This window comes from Dipodomys merriami, unplaced genomic scaffold (assembly GCF_024711535.1).
Source record: "Dipodomys merriami isolate MVZ:Mamm:240054 unplaced genomic scaffold, mDipMer1.0.p SCAF_1, whole genome shotgun sequence".
Classification (NCBI taxonomy): domain Eukaryota; kingdom Metazoa; phylum Chordata; class Mammalia; order Rodentia; family Heteromyidae; genus Dipodomys; species Dipodomys merriami.
The window spans coordinates 55,458,616-55,472,430 of NW_027202270.1; the positions used below are offsets into that span (position 1 = coordinate 55,458,616).

Here is a 13,815-nt window from a genome sequence, read left to right on the forward strand (position 1 = left end):
ATTCATGACTTAAAAAATGATGGCAGGCAGCTGGGCACTGGTGACTTATATCTCTAATCCTAGCTACTCAGGAGGCTCAGGATCATAGAATCAAGATTCAAAGCCAACCTAGTCTGAAAGACTATCTCCAATCAATCAGCAAAATGCCTGGCTGGAGATGTGACTCAAGTGGTAGAGTTCCAGCTGTGAGCAAAGCTGAGAGTATGAGGCCCTGCTCAAGCCCCGATAGCAGCATAGAAACATTAACGGTTCAGGGGCTAATGCACATTTCAGGCAGTGAAGTCTTATTAGCCCTTTGAACATACACTGGGAATTATATTTTCATTTCAAGAGAACAATGAGCCCACATGTACACATAATATCTGCAGGATCAGAGACCACACAGGTTATTTAGTTTTTAGAATTCATTCCCTAGGCAACTCTTTTTCTACTTTCATTAGTTTGTAATTTCATTAGTATATTATTTGACCTCTTCTGGACTTTATTCACTATATCTACTCATGGGTCTGTAGCAATATGTCCATTGCATATTAAATTGGTAACAAATACTTGTACATGAGATTGTATATGCATGTTTGTGGAGGCAGAAATGTTAAGACTCTGGTTTATAGAATACCAATCAATGACCAATAATTTAATGTATTTCTAAAATTGCCTAAATGCTTGTATCTCATGAAATAGATTAGCTCCCTAGTTCAGTAATGGAATATTTTTAATCTAGTAGACTTTTGACAAATATTTCTAAAATGAAGGGTGAATGCTTTTGCTTCATGCTTGCTAATGATGTGAACACATGATTTGACAAGGCTGAAAGCACTCTAAGAAATACACTCATTCTACTTTTTGCTTACTTAAGAAGCAAAAGAACATTTGAAATAAAAATATCCCTTCAACAAGGCATCTGAAAATAGAACCAGGAAATTTGAGGATGGGTAGGGTTGGGGACAGATGACCAAGGGGAAACGTGGATCTAGATGGATTGTATTCATAAACGGACACACTGAATTGAAACCCCTTCATACAACTATTTAACAATAATAAAATTACTAAAAAAAAGGCATCTGGTAATCCCCCCTTTCCCCTTGGGGATGCTGGAGATTGAACCCTGGGACTCTTTAAGTAAACTCATCATTTGCTTTTGAGCTTCCTCCTAGTCCTGGGTAACTTTGTACACAGCAATTGCATGGCTGACAGGTGGAAAGCACCATTCCCCAAGCCCTCCAGGCCCTGTGTTTGGTACCTCCATCTTCACTTTGTTGTCCCCAAAGCACAGGTGCTGCAAGTAGGCCGCTGCATTGGCCTGCACAGACGGGAACTGGTGCTGCAGCATGTGGATGACTTCAGGCAACTCAGGGTCACGCCAGGCAAACTCCCTACAAGGAGACATGGATTCAGCAAAGAAGGTGTGGTGGGAATATTACATAGCATGTTTGTCAGAGGAGGAAAAGGCTCAGCAGAGACAAAACCGGGACATTACAAAAATCCGAAAGTATATAAATATAAATAATTGTTTTCCTATGATGAGCATATGCTGAAGCCCAGATGCTTATGAGCTTAAAGAAACCACTATGCACAGATGCACAGAAACAGAGCCAGGGAACAAAAGCAATTCTTAATACAGGTTACTTTTCCTGTCCCATGTTCCTCTTCCTGATTCTAATTTTATGTCCTTCTAGCCAAGTAAGAAATCACAGGTGCGAGGCCCAGGTAAACAAGTACACTTTAGCTGACTGAGTGTGGTATCATGCCAGAGAAGAGAAAGGGCTGGTGGGGAAGGTCAGAGCTGGCATCAATCTACTCATCACAAACACAGTTGGCATAGAGATTCTCAGGAAACTAAGCATTTATAGTTGCTTTTAACTGTAGAGACAATTATCAAAAGAAACACAATTATAAAAAAAAAGAGAAATGTTACGAGTAGTCCTATTCAGAGAAAAACACCATTGACATTCCCCCGTCTTTTCTTTATATGCATGTAAAGTATCTTATACCCCCACATGAGTACAAGATACTTTTTTCAAGAAACTGGATAATCATTAAATAGTATTTGCTATGTGAGTACCTATTCTGAGTCCAGTACTACTTTAGTCCATGTATATTATATGTGCACATAGATGTGGACATTTATTCTTACACCAACTTATTGATTGCACATGAAGGCACAGGGCAAATTAACTGGTCACAGAGCTAGTGAACATCTGGACTCAGGCTGTCTGTCTGTATGGTTTCTCCACTCAACTGCAATAGTAGTTTTTAACCTAAAGCATAAACAATCACACAATGTGTAGAGTCATACTTAGGCTTATTCAGGGAATATATATGATCAGATGACATGAATTACAATTCTCATGTCAGATGACATCAGGAAAGATACTGTTTGGAATACTCCCCTGCTTCCAAGTTGTAAAGTTCATTTCTATCATAGTGTCTAGTGAATAGCACTGTTGCTTAGGTTCTTAGCTTTGTCCCACCATTTCTGTGATTCCCCTTTCCTTCTGCCAATCAGATAAACTTATATATAAGACAAAGGTGTAGAAAGTAAAAGCAGTAACAACAGGACATAAACCAAAGGGGGAAAAAAGAAAGAAAAAAGAAATAACTGCAAACACTGCATTATAAAAACCGCATTTCCATTTCTTATAGTTCATTTTGATATGCTTCATTTTATATGGTCATATGCACCTAGCTGTTGTGATCCTCTGCTAAGAATATCATAGACATATTCTAGTTCTTACAAATGAGGGAAACCATGCAACCTGTCTTTCTTTGGGTCTAGCTTGCTTCATTTAATAGAATTTTTTCCAAGTGTTTCTTCCTTATGAATGGGGCAATGCCATTCTTTCAGATGAAAGCATAGAATTCCATTGTGTATACATACCACATTTTCTTGATCCATTCATCTACTGAGAGGCATGTGGGTTGGTTCTACATCTTCACTATGGTAAATAATGTTGCAATGAACACGGTTGTGCTGGTGGCATTTGTGCGGGCTGGGCTGGCTTCTGGTCATTTGGGTAAATGCTCAGTTGGGTAAATGCCCAGGAATAGGATTGCTTGGTCATAGGGAGCTTCTATGTTTAGTCTTTTAAGGAACCTCCACACTGCTTTCCAGAGTGGTTGAACAAGTTTACATTCTTACCAACAGTGTAACAGTGTTCCTTTTGGACCACATCTCTGCCAGTATCTGTTATTATTCAGTTTCTTGATAACGGCCATTGTGATAGGGGTGAGGTAGAATCTCAAAGTTTGTTTTCATTTGCATTTCTTTATGGCCAGAAATATGGAACGTTTCATGTGTTTATTGGCCTTGGTCTTCTTTGGAGAAGTCTCTCTAAGTCTATAGCCCACTACTTCTATTGCCTTGTTTTTGTTCTGTGCTAGTCCTCAAGGCTTTGGGAGCTATCTCCCTGAGCTTTTATGCTCAAAGCTAGTGCTTGACCACTTGAGTCACAGCTTTATTTCTGGCTTTTTGGTGGCTAATTAGAGATAATAGCTTCATGGATTTTATTTTCTGGGCTGGCTTCAAACTGTAATCCTCAGATCTCAGCCTCCTGATTAGTTAGGCATGAGCTCCTGGTGCCCAGCTTCCTGCTTTTTTTTTTTTTTTTTTTGATCAGTCATGGAGCTTGAACTCTGGGCCTGGGCACTGTCCCTGAGCTTTTCAGTTCAAGAGCCACAGCACCACCTCCGGCTTATTCTGTGTATGTGGTGCTGAGGAATTGAACCCAGAGCCTCAAGCATGTGAGGCAAGCACTCTACCATTGAGCCACCTTTCCAGCCCTCTGCTTTGTTTTTAAAGCCCATAATTTCACTTGGTCTGGGAAGGTTCCAGGTTTCCAGTCCACTGCAAAGGAACAAATCATTACATACCTCGACCCATATATATGTACCCACTACCCACTCTCTAACAAAAATTTACGAGTCCTTACTATGCTACAAGTGCCACTGTAAAGACTGGAGGTAATTTTAAAAAATAAAAAATTAACAAAATGAAAGACAGGCTTTTATGTACAGGTCTTGACTAAGAAATTTGTTTTTTTTTGGGGGGGTATCACTGTTTTTATTTTTCTTGCAGTACTGGGGATTGAACACAGGTTTCATGCCTGAGCTACATTCATAGTGCTTTTTTTTTCTCCTAAATTGAGATAGCGCCTGGGTATTTAGCAAAACTGGGCTAGGTTTGAACTCATGATGTTGCTCCTGCTTCCTGAGAAGCTGAGGTTACAGGCATGCACTATTATGCCAGACAAAAGTTTACTCTTCATAACAATAACAGGAGTTAGCACTTGGTGAGCTTACCTGCATCACATATTGTATCATGAACTTTATATTTATTATGTCATTTGCCTTTACTACTGTTTCAGGTGGTAAGTACTATTATATGTCATTAAATACATGTAAGAAATTTGAGAATATAGTGGCAAAGGTTAGTAAAACCATGTTCTAATGTGTCTACTCACATAAAAAATGGAAAGCTAATAGAGATTTTATATACTTAGAATTATGACATAGATGTTTAAGGACATTCTCTATAATAGTTGTCTTTTAGTGCAATGAAAATGTTAGCTATTTCTGATGAATATCTAAGCATATTATATAAATCTATGCTGTGATTAATAATAGAGTACAAAGAGTGTGCTTTAGTTGTTCCTATCCCTAGGTATTACGAGGGCCAGAGAAGAGTGGCTTCCATCTGAGGCTGGGCAATTTGGCTTTGTTGGCATTAGTTCCAACCTTGCCTAGACTTTGTCTTCCCATTAACACCCATAAAGCTGACTGAAATTTGTAAAGAAACAGTTATCAGGATCTGGATAATAGGCTCCACAAGAATGAAATCCTCGCAGGGTGCCTGGCATCCTAGTTACTCATGAGGCTGAGATCTGATGATCATAGTTCAAAGCCAGCAAAACCAGTAAAAAGCATGTAGTAAAGCTGTGGCTGAAGTGACAGAGTGCCTGCCTTAAGTGAAAAAGATAAGCAATGGCCAAATACCTTGAGTTCAACCTCTAGTACTGGCACAAATAAATAAGTGAATAACATAAAATGGAAAGGAATAAAAAACGTGAGAGAAGGAAAATGCTCAAGGTATCCCAAATCTACTTGGCTTTCTACTTTGGGCCACTTTGGGGACTATAACACAGGAGGCTGAGACCAAGCAATACCTGATAACTAGGTGAGCTGTGGGAAAGGGAGGACAATGGAATTTAGTGATAGCAAAGCAGTTAAGACTTCAGCCTTCTTAGTAAGCAGACCTCCTAAGCACCTTAGAGATTTAGCTAAAACTTCACAAAGGCCCTGTTTGAAAAGGAAAGACCATACCATAGATTCGGTTGGTACAATCTAATGCTGAACTAAATCTGAAATAGGACACAGAACAACAAAACCAATATTGACAAGATTAAAAGCATCTGCCAGTAAGTTAGCTATCTGCTAAAACAAAATTCTGCACAGAGTAGAAAACAGAATCCAGGTTCCCTATAATGTATTATCTGCAACAGTCAACATATAAAAAACAAAACACTAGATAAAATGAGGGATTAAAAAAAGAAAAACCAGGTGGACACATTGCAACAATGAGATGTACAAGTCGTTATGTCGAAAAACGAACTTTACAACTTTGGTGAGGGCAGGGAAGGACGGGGGGGGCGGGGGGGAGGAAGTGGGGAGTGAGAATGGGAAGGGATGGGAAAGGGAAACAGAGGAGGCAACAATGCTTGATAAGAAACGTATTCGTTATCTTGCCCATGTAACTGTAACTCCTCTGTACGGTATTCTCACAATAAAAAAAAAAAAAAGAAAAACCAATAGAAATAGACCTACAGACAATAGAGATATTGGAATAATCAAAGGAGATTGTTAAAATAAATATTAAAAATGAGCTGAAAGACTTAAGGAAAAGATGTATATAAGATATGAGTAGATGGGAATTTCAAAAGAGACAGAAACAATCAGGTTGGCTTTGTAAAAACAGGCCAAGAACTCTCAAATAAAATTATGTGAGAAAACAACAAAAAACAAAACCAAAAGATGTGTACTGTGTCTAATGCCTGTAATCCATGATCCTTAAGATCATGGTTCAAAGCCAGAGTGGACAGGAAATTCTCTGAGATACAACTAACTACCAAGAAAAAACAAGTCAAGTACTGTAAGTGTAAGCCTACCACTGAATATGCAACAACAGATTGGAAGCTGCAGAAGAAAAACCTGGTAAATTTTAGATAAATAAAAAAGAAAAAAGAAAGAGAAAAAGAAACCCACTCTGAATACAGAGAAAAAAGTTTGTTTTTTTAAAGAATAGAAGCTGAGTAATTTGGGAGGTAATTAAAACTCTCCCTCCTTGCTTAATTTCTTTAAAAGACCATTATCAGCAAAAGTATTAACACCATTTCGGTTTTAAATTCTTGATGATAACACCAAAGTCAAGGGAAAGGGGAAGGAGACATTCTGTCGAGTATTGTAGACTAGTCCCTGAACAGATCAGCCACAAGATCATGACATCCTTTGTCATCATCTCTACCCAGAGCAAATACTTTTAGGTTTCTTTCTTTAGAAAAATTCTTTTTATTATTAATAAATTTGGCTCCTAAGTTGAAAGCTAAAAAAAATTCACATATTTCCTTTTAACTCTAACACATCAGTAACCTTTTCATCTTATGGAGAAATTATCATATGGTATTAATGGCAAAGAAAAACTTACAAGTGAATAAAAACATTAAAGTTGCTATTTGCAAAATTGAGAAGTAGCAGTTGTCATGAGTATTCGAACTTTGAATTCACACAATTTTCAGTTTCAGCTAGACTAAATCTACCTATTACTATAAGATAATCATTTATTCATCTTATGAAATGCATTATCACACAATCAAAGCTAAACATAATAGTTTTATGCATTAGACTATGAAATTACCATAGTACGAATAGCTAAAATACATTATCATACATGAAATTATTGTTTATGGTGAATTATATTAGAGGTCAGAGCTGAAGGCTTCAGGGACACATATTAAACTCAAAACTCGAATCACACTTCACTGCTTTTGCAGGTAACTATCTTTTTCTCTGCAAGTCAAGCTAAGATATGATATAAATTAGCCACAATTCAAAATCTTTTTGGGAATTTCTGCATCTATTTGAGTAGCTTAATCTCTCTGACGATCTGAAAAAATGAAATAATTTAAGAATATTTCTAACCATTATATATAGGAAGTGCTATTAGACAAATTCTTCCTTTAAAAAACCCTTAATCTGGGTGCTGGTGGCTCACTTCCATAATCCTATCGATTCAGGAAGCTGATATCTGAGGATGGAAGCCCTGGAAGGAAAGTCCATGAGACTCTTATCTACAATTAACCACCAGAAAACCAGAAGTGGAACTGTGGCTTAAGTGGTAGAGCATTTGCTTTGAGCCGAAGAGCTCAGAGACAGTGCCCATGCCAAGCCCCACAACTAACCAAAAAAAAAAAAAAAACAAAAAACAAAAAACAACAACTTAAAAATGGCAAATAATAACAAACCAAGAATAGATTTAAATTCAAGAATTTTAGGTATAGTAGGGAAATAGCCTTAGTGAAGTATAGATTTTGAAGGTACCCTATTTGAGTGGCCAAAACCTCATTTTAATTCATATTCTTTAGAATAAGTTGGTAGGTTGCTATAAATGAATTGATAATTATAACAATTTTCCAGTGAAACAACTATCTGTGGGCGAAGAGTGAATGAAATCTTGCTAATACATGCCTTAAAATAAAACTAAAGCTGCTTAAAACTTTGGAGCAATTTCACCCTTCCAGAAATGAAAATTCTGTTTTAGTTTTAAAACATACTTATTCTCTGGCTATTTTAAACAGCTTTCATTAAAGATGAGGGGAGTTAAAAATATCAATCAAGTACTAAATGACTAATACTTACCTTAAAAGTTGTTGTCTAAGCCTCTTTAGTAAATGGTGCTGGCAAAATTGGTTAAACACCTGTAGAAAACTAAAGCTAGAACCTTATATATCACCTTTCACCAGAATCAACTCCAAATGGATCAAAGATCTCAAAGTCAAAGAAGACAACCTTTAAACATTACAGGAAGGAATAGGAGAAACTTTACGGCTCCTTTGCACAGGCCAAAATTTTCTTAATAGAGACTCAGAAACACAACAAATCAAAGAAAGGTTGGGCAAATGGCATTGCATGAAACTGCAGAGCTTCTGCATGGCAAAGGACATAGCTAGCAAGATCAATAGAAAACCTACAGACTGGGAGAAGATGTTCACTACCCATACAGCGGACAAGGGTCTCATATCTAAAATATACTTGGAACTCAAAAAATTAAATACCTCAACAACAAATCCTGAAACAACTGCCCAATAAATAAGTGGGCTAAAGACTTAAAGAGAAACTTCTCTGAAGAGGAAATAAGAATGGCCAATAGACACATGAAGAAATGCTCAACTTCTCTAGCCATAAAAGAATGCAAATCAAAACAACATTGAGATTCCACCTCACCCCAGTTAGAATGGCTATAATCAAGAAATCTAATAATAACAGACGCTGGAGGGGATGTGGCCAGAAGGGAACCCTACTACATTGTTGGTGGGAGTGTAAATTTGTTCAACCCCTTTGGAAAGCAGTATGAAGGTTCCTCAAAAGACTCCACATAGAGCTCCCGTATGACTCAGCAATCCCACTTTTGGGCATTTACCCAAATGATCACAAACAAGGCCATGCTAAAGCTACCAGCACAACTATGTTTATCACAACATTATTCATCATAGCTAAGATATGGAACCAACCCAGATGCCCCTCAGTAGATGAATGGATCAAGAAAATGTCATATGTATGTGTGTGTATATATATATATATATATATATATATACATATATATATACATATATATGTATGTATATATATGCATACACACACTTGTGCGCATGCGCGCGCACACACACACACACACACACACACACACACAATGGAATTCTATCCCTCCATCAGAAAGAATGACATTGCTCCATTTGTTAGGAAATTGAAAGACTTGGAAAAAATTATATTAAGTGAAGTAAGCCAGGTCCAAAGAAACATCAGTCGTATGGTTTCCCTCATTTGCAATAACTAGTATATGTCTGGGACAAGCAGAAAAGGTCGAAAGCTATGTACATATGACCATATAAGATGATGTTAAGTGAAATGAAACCCAAGATAAGGACACAAATGTTTTTTGTCTTTCTTGCTATTCTTAAGGTATTTATAATGTACTATGTGATTTTTTTTGTTTCTTTGGCATGATCCCCCTTTTCCCCCCCACAGTATAACCTCTGTTTTCACTGTATTTGATTCCAGTGCCCTGCATCTTGTATATACATTTTTCTAATTTGGGGAGGGGAAGGGACAAAACAAAATGCTTAAATAGGGATACAGGTTGAGCATTGTAATAATGAAATGTACAAGACACTATGTTGAAAACGAATTTTAACTTCAGGTGTGGGGTTCGTGGGGTGAGAGATGGGGAGGAGGTGGCATGGGGAAGGGAGGAGTTGGGGAGTTGGGAAGGGAAGGAATGGTCTGGGAAAAACAAAGGAGGGGGTAACAATGATGGATAGGAAATGTACTCATTACCTTACTCATGTAACTAACCCCTCTTACAGTATCTTTACAATAAAAAAATATTTAAAAAAAAGTGTTGTCTATGTGGCTCAATAGAATTTTAAAAAGACAAAATAGTTTTTCTTGCCAAATATATTTTGTTTATGGGATATGAGAATTTTTTGAATGCCATTTTCTCCTAAATAATGGTTTTCAAATGACTTTTTTAATAAAAAAAAAAAAACAACTATGTAGCATTGAGCAAAATGATTTGAGATGTACACAACACTGATTATTTTCTGGCTTAGAATAATATGATTGTCTAGCCGGGCACCGATGGCTCACACCTGTAATCCTAGCTCATCAGGAGCCTGAGATCTGAGGATCGTGGTTCCAAGCCAGCCCGGGCAGGAAACTGCCACTAGAATACCGGAAGTGGTGCTGTTGCTTAAGTGGTAGAGCGCTTTGAGCTGAAGAGCTTAGGGATAGCGCCCAAGCCCACAGTTCAAGCCCCATGACTGACCAAAAAATTAAAAAAAAAAAAAAAAAAGATGATTTTCTGAAGCCATTGTCCAAGAAGTCAGTCAGGTTCAGGGAAGAAGGTAAAACGCTCTTTCAAAGTCTTTTGTTTAATGCTTAGCAAGTAGCTATCTCAGGTTAATAACCCGGGTAAAGTACTTAAGTGATGAATGCTTTAGATATTCCCACAGACCTATGGTTCTCTAAGGTATAATTAAAGGATGGAAAGAATCAATCCATTTTAAAAAGGAATAAAAAGAAAAGAAAAAGAAATTATCCTCAATAGCCAACACAGCAGGAATACAACTGGAAGTGGTAGAGATAAGGTGTAACTGATATCATAATAGATTTCACAGCTTAAAAAAGTCAGGATGGAAGAACCACAGTATTGTGAATGCATCCAACTGGAACTTGCCTGGGGTCTTTCTGAATGCTGTCTATTGATGGAGATCTCGTGGTGCCGTCATCAGCGGGTGCTGAGTGGGGAAGCCTGTTGTAATTGCACTCTTGGACGCGGTATTGTACTGGCCTATAGGGCTCCGCGTAGGTAGCTGTTGTGTTCAGGGCATAATTATTTCTTTGGTATGTAAGAGTACTCCGTTGGCTGGATGTCCTTTGCAGATTTCCAATACCTAAGAAAGTCAACATTTTGCAAACCAAAGATTTGTATGTTCTCCATAAGGTCACACTTTAAAATTTTTTTCTTTTAATGTTAAAAAAGATTATAGTTTCTGGAAATTATATGCGTTGTTTACGTTTAGGTTTTATAAATCTTGCTCATGAGCCTTAGAAAAAGGTTCTTAAGTTTTTAGTAGCCTGCTAAATTTGTTAGCAGGAAACAGCAAAAATAAACCTATTAATCTGCTAACATAAGTAATTTTTAATATGTTTATTAATATGTTTATTAAGATTCAGTAACTTAAAACTCCAAATAAGTAATGAATCTGAGAAATAAATGATAAAATAGAAAATTTTGTAATTTTATTTCCATGAGATCTTTATTCAGATTCTTAAATTATATTTGTATTACCTTTAAGTAGTTGTACAAAGAAGTTATCATTTTATAAGTACAATGTATATTTTTTGGGGGGGGGTCGGTCATGGGCCTGAACTCTGGGCCTGGGCACTGTCCCTCAGCTCTTCAGCTCAAGGCTAGCACTCTACCACTTGAGCCACAGTGCCACTTCCAGCGTTTTTTTCTTTTTGCTTATGTGGTGCTGAGGAATCAAACCCAGGGCCTCATGTGTGCAAGGTAAGCACTCTACCACTGAGCCACCTTCCCAGCCCAGTACTATGTATCTTAATTGGACTTAAAAATACTAAAAACTCAAGTTATTCTATATCTATGCTCACATATTATTACGTGATGTTATATACAAACTACTATTTACTGTACTTAATGTTTCTGCATCACTTATTATGGCATGCATCTTTCCAGTGATTACATACATATTCTTCATGCAACTAAAAAGATTATTATCTGGGCATTGTGGTACACACCTGAGACACTTGAGTTTGAGAATAGTGTGGCTATAGTAGGTAGTGGGTTCCAGACCAGCCTGAACTACATTATCAAGACTTTGTCTTAAAAAAAAATTATAACATTAGCTATTTCTCAATCCTAGCAGAGAAATTCCTATTCACAGAACACAAGAATAAGTGAAGAGTTCTTCATTAACATTCAAAATTGGTGCTTTTTATTAGAAGGACAATTACTCTGAGGAGTAAACTGTCAATTTCTAGTGAAGAACCAATACAAACACAGTGTTCTCTCTGCTGGTGTTCTGGGAGGTATGTCCCCTTAAGGAGCCCTAATGCTGAGGGGTTATCGTTGCTACTTGGAGTTTTTCTGTGGTGATTGCATGAATAAATCTGGAAGACTTTTATTTTTTTAATTTTTAATTTTTTTTTAAGAAAAGCTGACTCTGAGAGTACATGTGACCATCCTGCATCAGTCTGGCAGCTCAGATTGTCTTCAGCTCCAGCTTTGGATTCATCAGCCATAGCCCAGGTGTCTGAGCTCCCTATTTTATGAATGCTTCTACTGCATTTTGTTCTGATTTAAATCCATCACAAGGGCTAGCTATTTTATAGTATACATTTATGTATTCTGAGTAACTCTAACATCTAAAAACATGCAGCTGGGCTCCTTACATACTAAATTAAAGACAACTATGTCACTATATATGGATTTCCTTAATATTTGACTTAAGCAACAAAAATTACAAAGAAGTATTTCATTAGAAGTTTTCCTCTCTATATCTGTTTTGTTCCTAATCTGAAGAGAATCACATTTATAGCTTTACAAATTGATTCCTAGATTAATAGTACAATCACTATGTTCATTAATTATACTAGAGTAAAACTTATCATTTATAAAATATTAAATGTACTTATCTTTTACTATTTATTGGTTGCTGTCACAACTGCGTATCCAACATCTAAATGGACAACATGGATTTCCAGGGCACACAATCTCAATAAAATCCTTTGCCTTGTGGGTCAGTGAAAGTCAGAAAGCTGCTGCCCACCTGAGCCTGTGCGGTACAGTGCTGTCTGTGATCCCTGGAGCTCCACAGTTCCATGGTTTGGACTGCGGTACACTGGGCTGTAGTAGGTCCTCCCCTCATAGATAGGAGTGATGTGCAAGTCTGGAGACACAGCTGAACGAAGGTCTTGCCCAAGCTGACTGTGCTGACTAGCATAGGAACTCCGTAAGCCTGGAGGCAGCAAAATAAAATCATTAACAAGAAAGGAAATCATGGTGGGATTGAGAACCCTAAAGTTCTTCACCAACAGGACTATGCATGTGTTCAATATAAACACTCAAAGCAGAAAATTATATAATGGAGTGGTGTCAAGCGTGAAAAAGATTTCATGCCAGGAGCTGGTGTCTCATGCCTGGAATCCTAGCTACTTAGCAGGCTGAGACCTGAGGATCACAGTTTGAAGCTAGCCTTTGCAGAAAAGTCCATGAGACTCTTTACTCCAATAAACTAATCAGAGAAAGCTGAAAGTGGTACGGTGGCTCAAGTGGTAGAGCATTAGGCTTGAGCACAAGGAGGCTCAAGGACAGGGCCCACTCCCTGAGTTCAAGCCCAAAGACTGGCAAAAAAAAAAAAAAAAAGATTTCATATACTGTACAGTTCAAAAATAAAATGTTCTATTGCTGTGAGAGAAAAGAAGATTCTCTAATAAAAATATTAAATCATTTGATCTACTTGAAATTATTGCCAAATCGCAAAGTTATTCTAGGATGGTGACCTATTAATAATGATAATAATAATAAAAAATGTTTTGGTCAAGGACAGTCTGTATACTGCTGCTCCTGTGGAAATATACTGCCTGGTGATATAGTTGCCACCTTAGGTTTTGTAAAGCCACTCTATGATGGCTGCACATAAAAAAAATAAATCCAAACAAACAATCCAAACAAACAAGAAAACCCAGTAGATTGAAACTGGGTACTGGTGGTTCATGCCTGTAATCCTGGCTACTCAGGAGGTTCAGATCTGAAGGACTGAGGTTTGAAGTCAGCCTGGGAAAAAAAGTCCTTGAAAATCCTCTTCCAAGTAACCAACAAAAATCTGGGTTAAAGGTATGGTTCCAGTAGTAGAATGCCAACCTTGAGCAAGAATAACTAGTAGTAGAGTGCTAGCTTTGAGCAAAAAAGCTGAGTAAGATTACAAAGCCCTAACTACAAACCCTAAGCAAGAGCCCAAAAAC

The 13,815-nt window shown here is 37.4% G+C and overlaps 1 protein-coding gene across 12 annotated transcripts in view; it reads right to left on the reverse strand.

Moving 5' to 3' along the window:
• Positions 1-13,815, reverse strand: part of Pkp4 (plakophilin 4) — a 219,247-nt gene that overhangs the window by 39,702 nt on the left and 165,730 nt on the right. For all 12 annotated transcript variants that reach the window (XM_070022741.1, XM_070022754.1, XM_070022736.1 and 9 more), the window contains 3 exons: positions 12,621-12,809; positions 10,505-10,721; positions 1,241-1,373 (listed from right to left, as the gene is read on the reverse strand). In XM_070022741.1, coding sequence (XP_069878842.1) covers positions 1,241-1,373; positions 10,505-10,721; positions 12,621-12,809 — 539 coding nt within the window. The remainder of the gene's footprint in view (positions 1-1,240; positions 1,374-10,504; positions 10,722-12,620; positions 12,810-13,815) is intronic.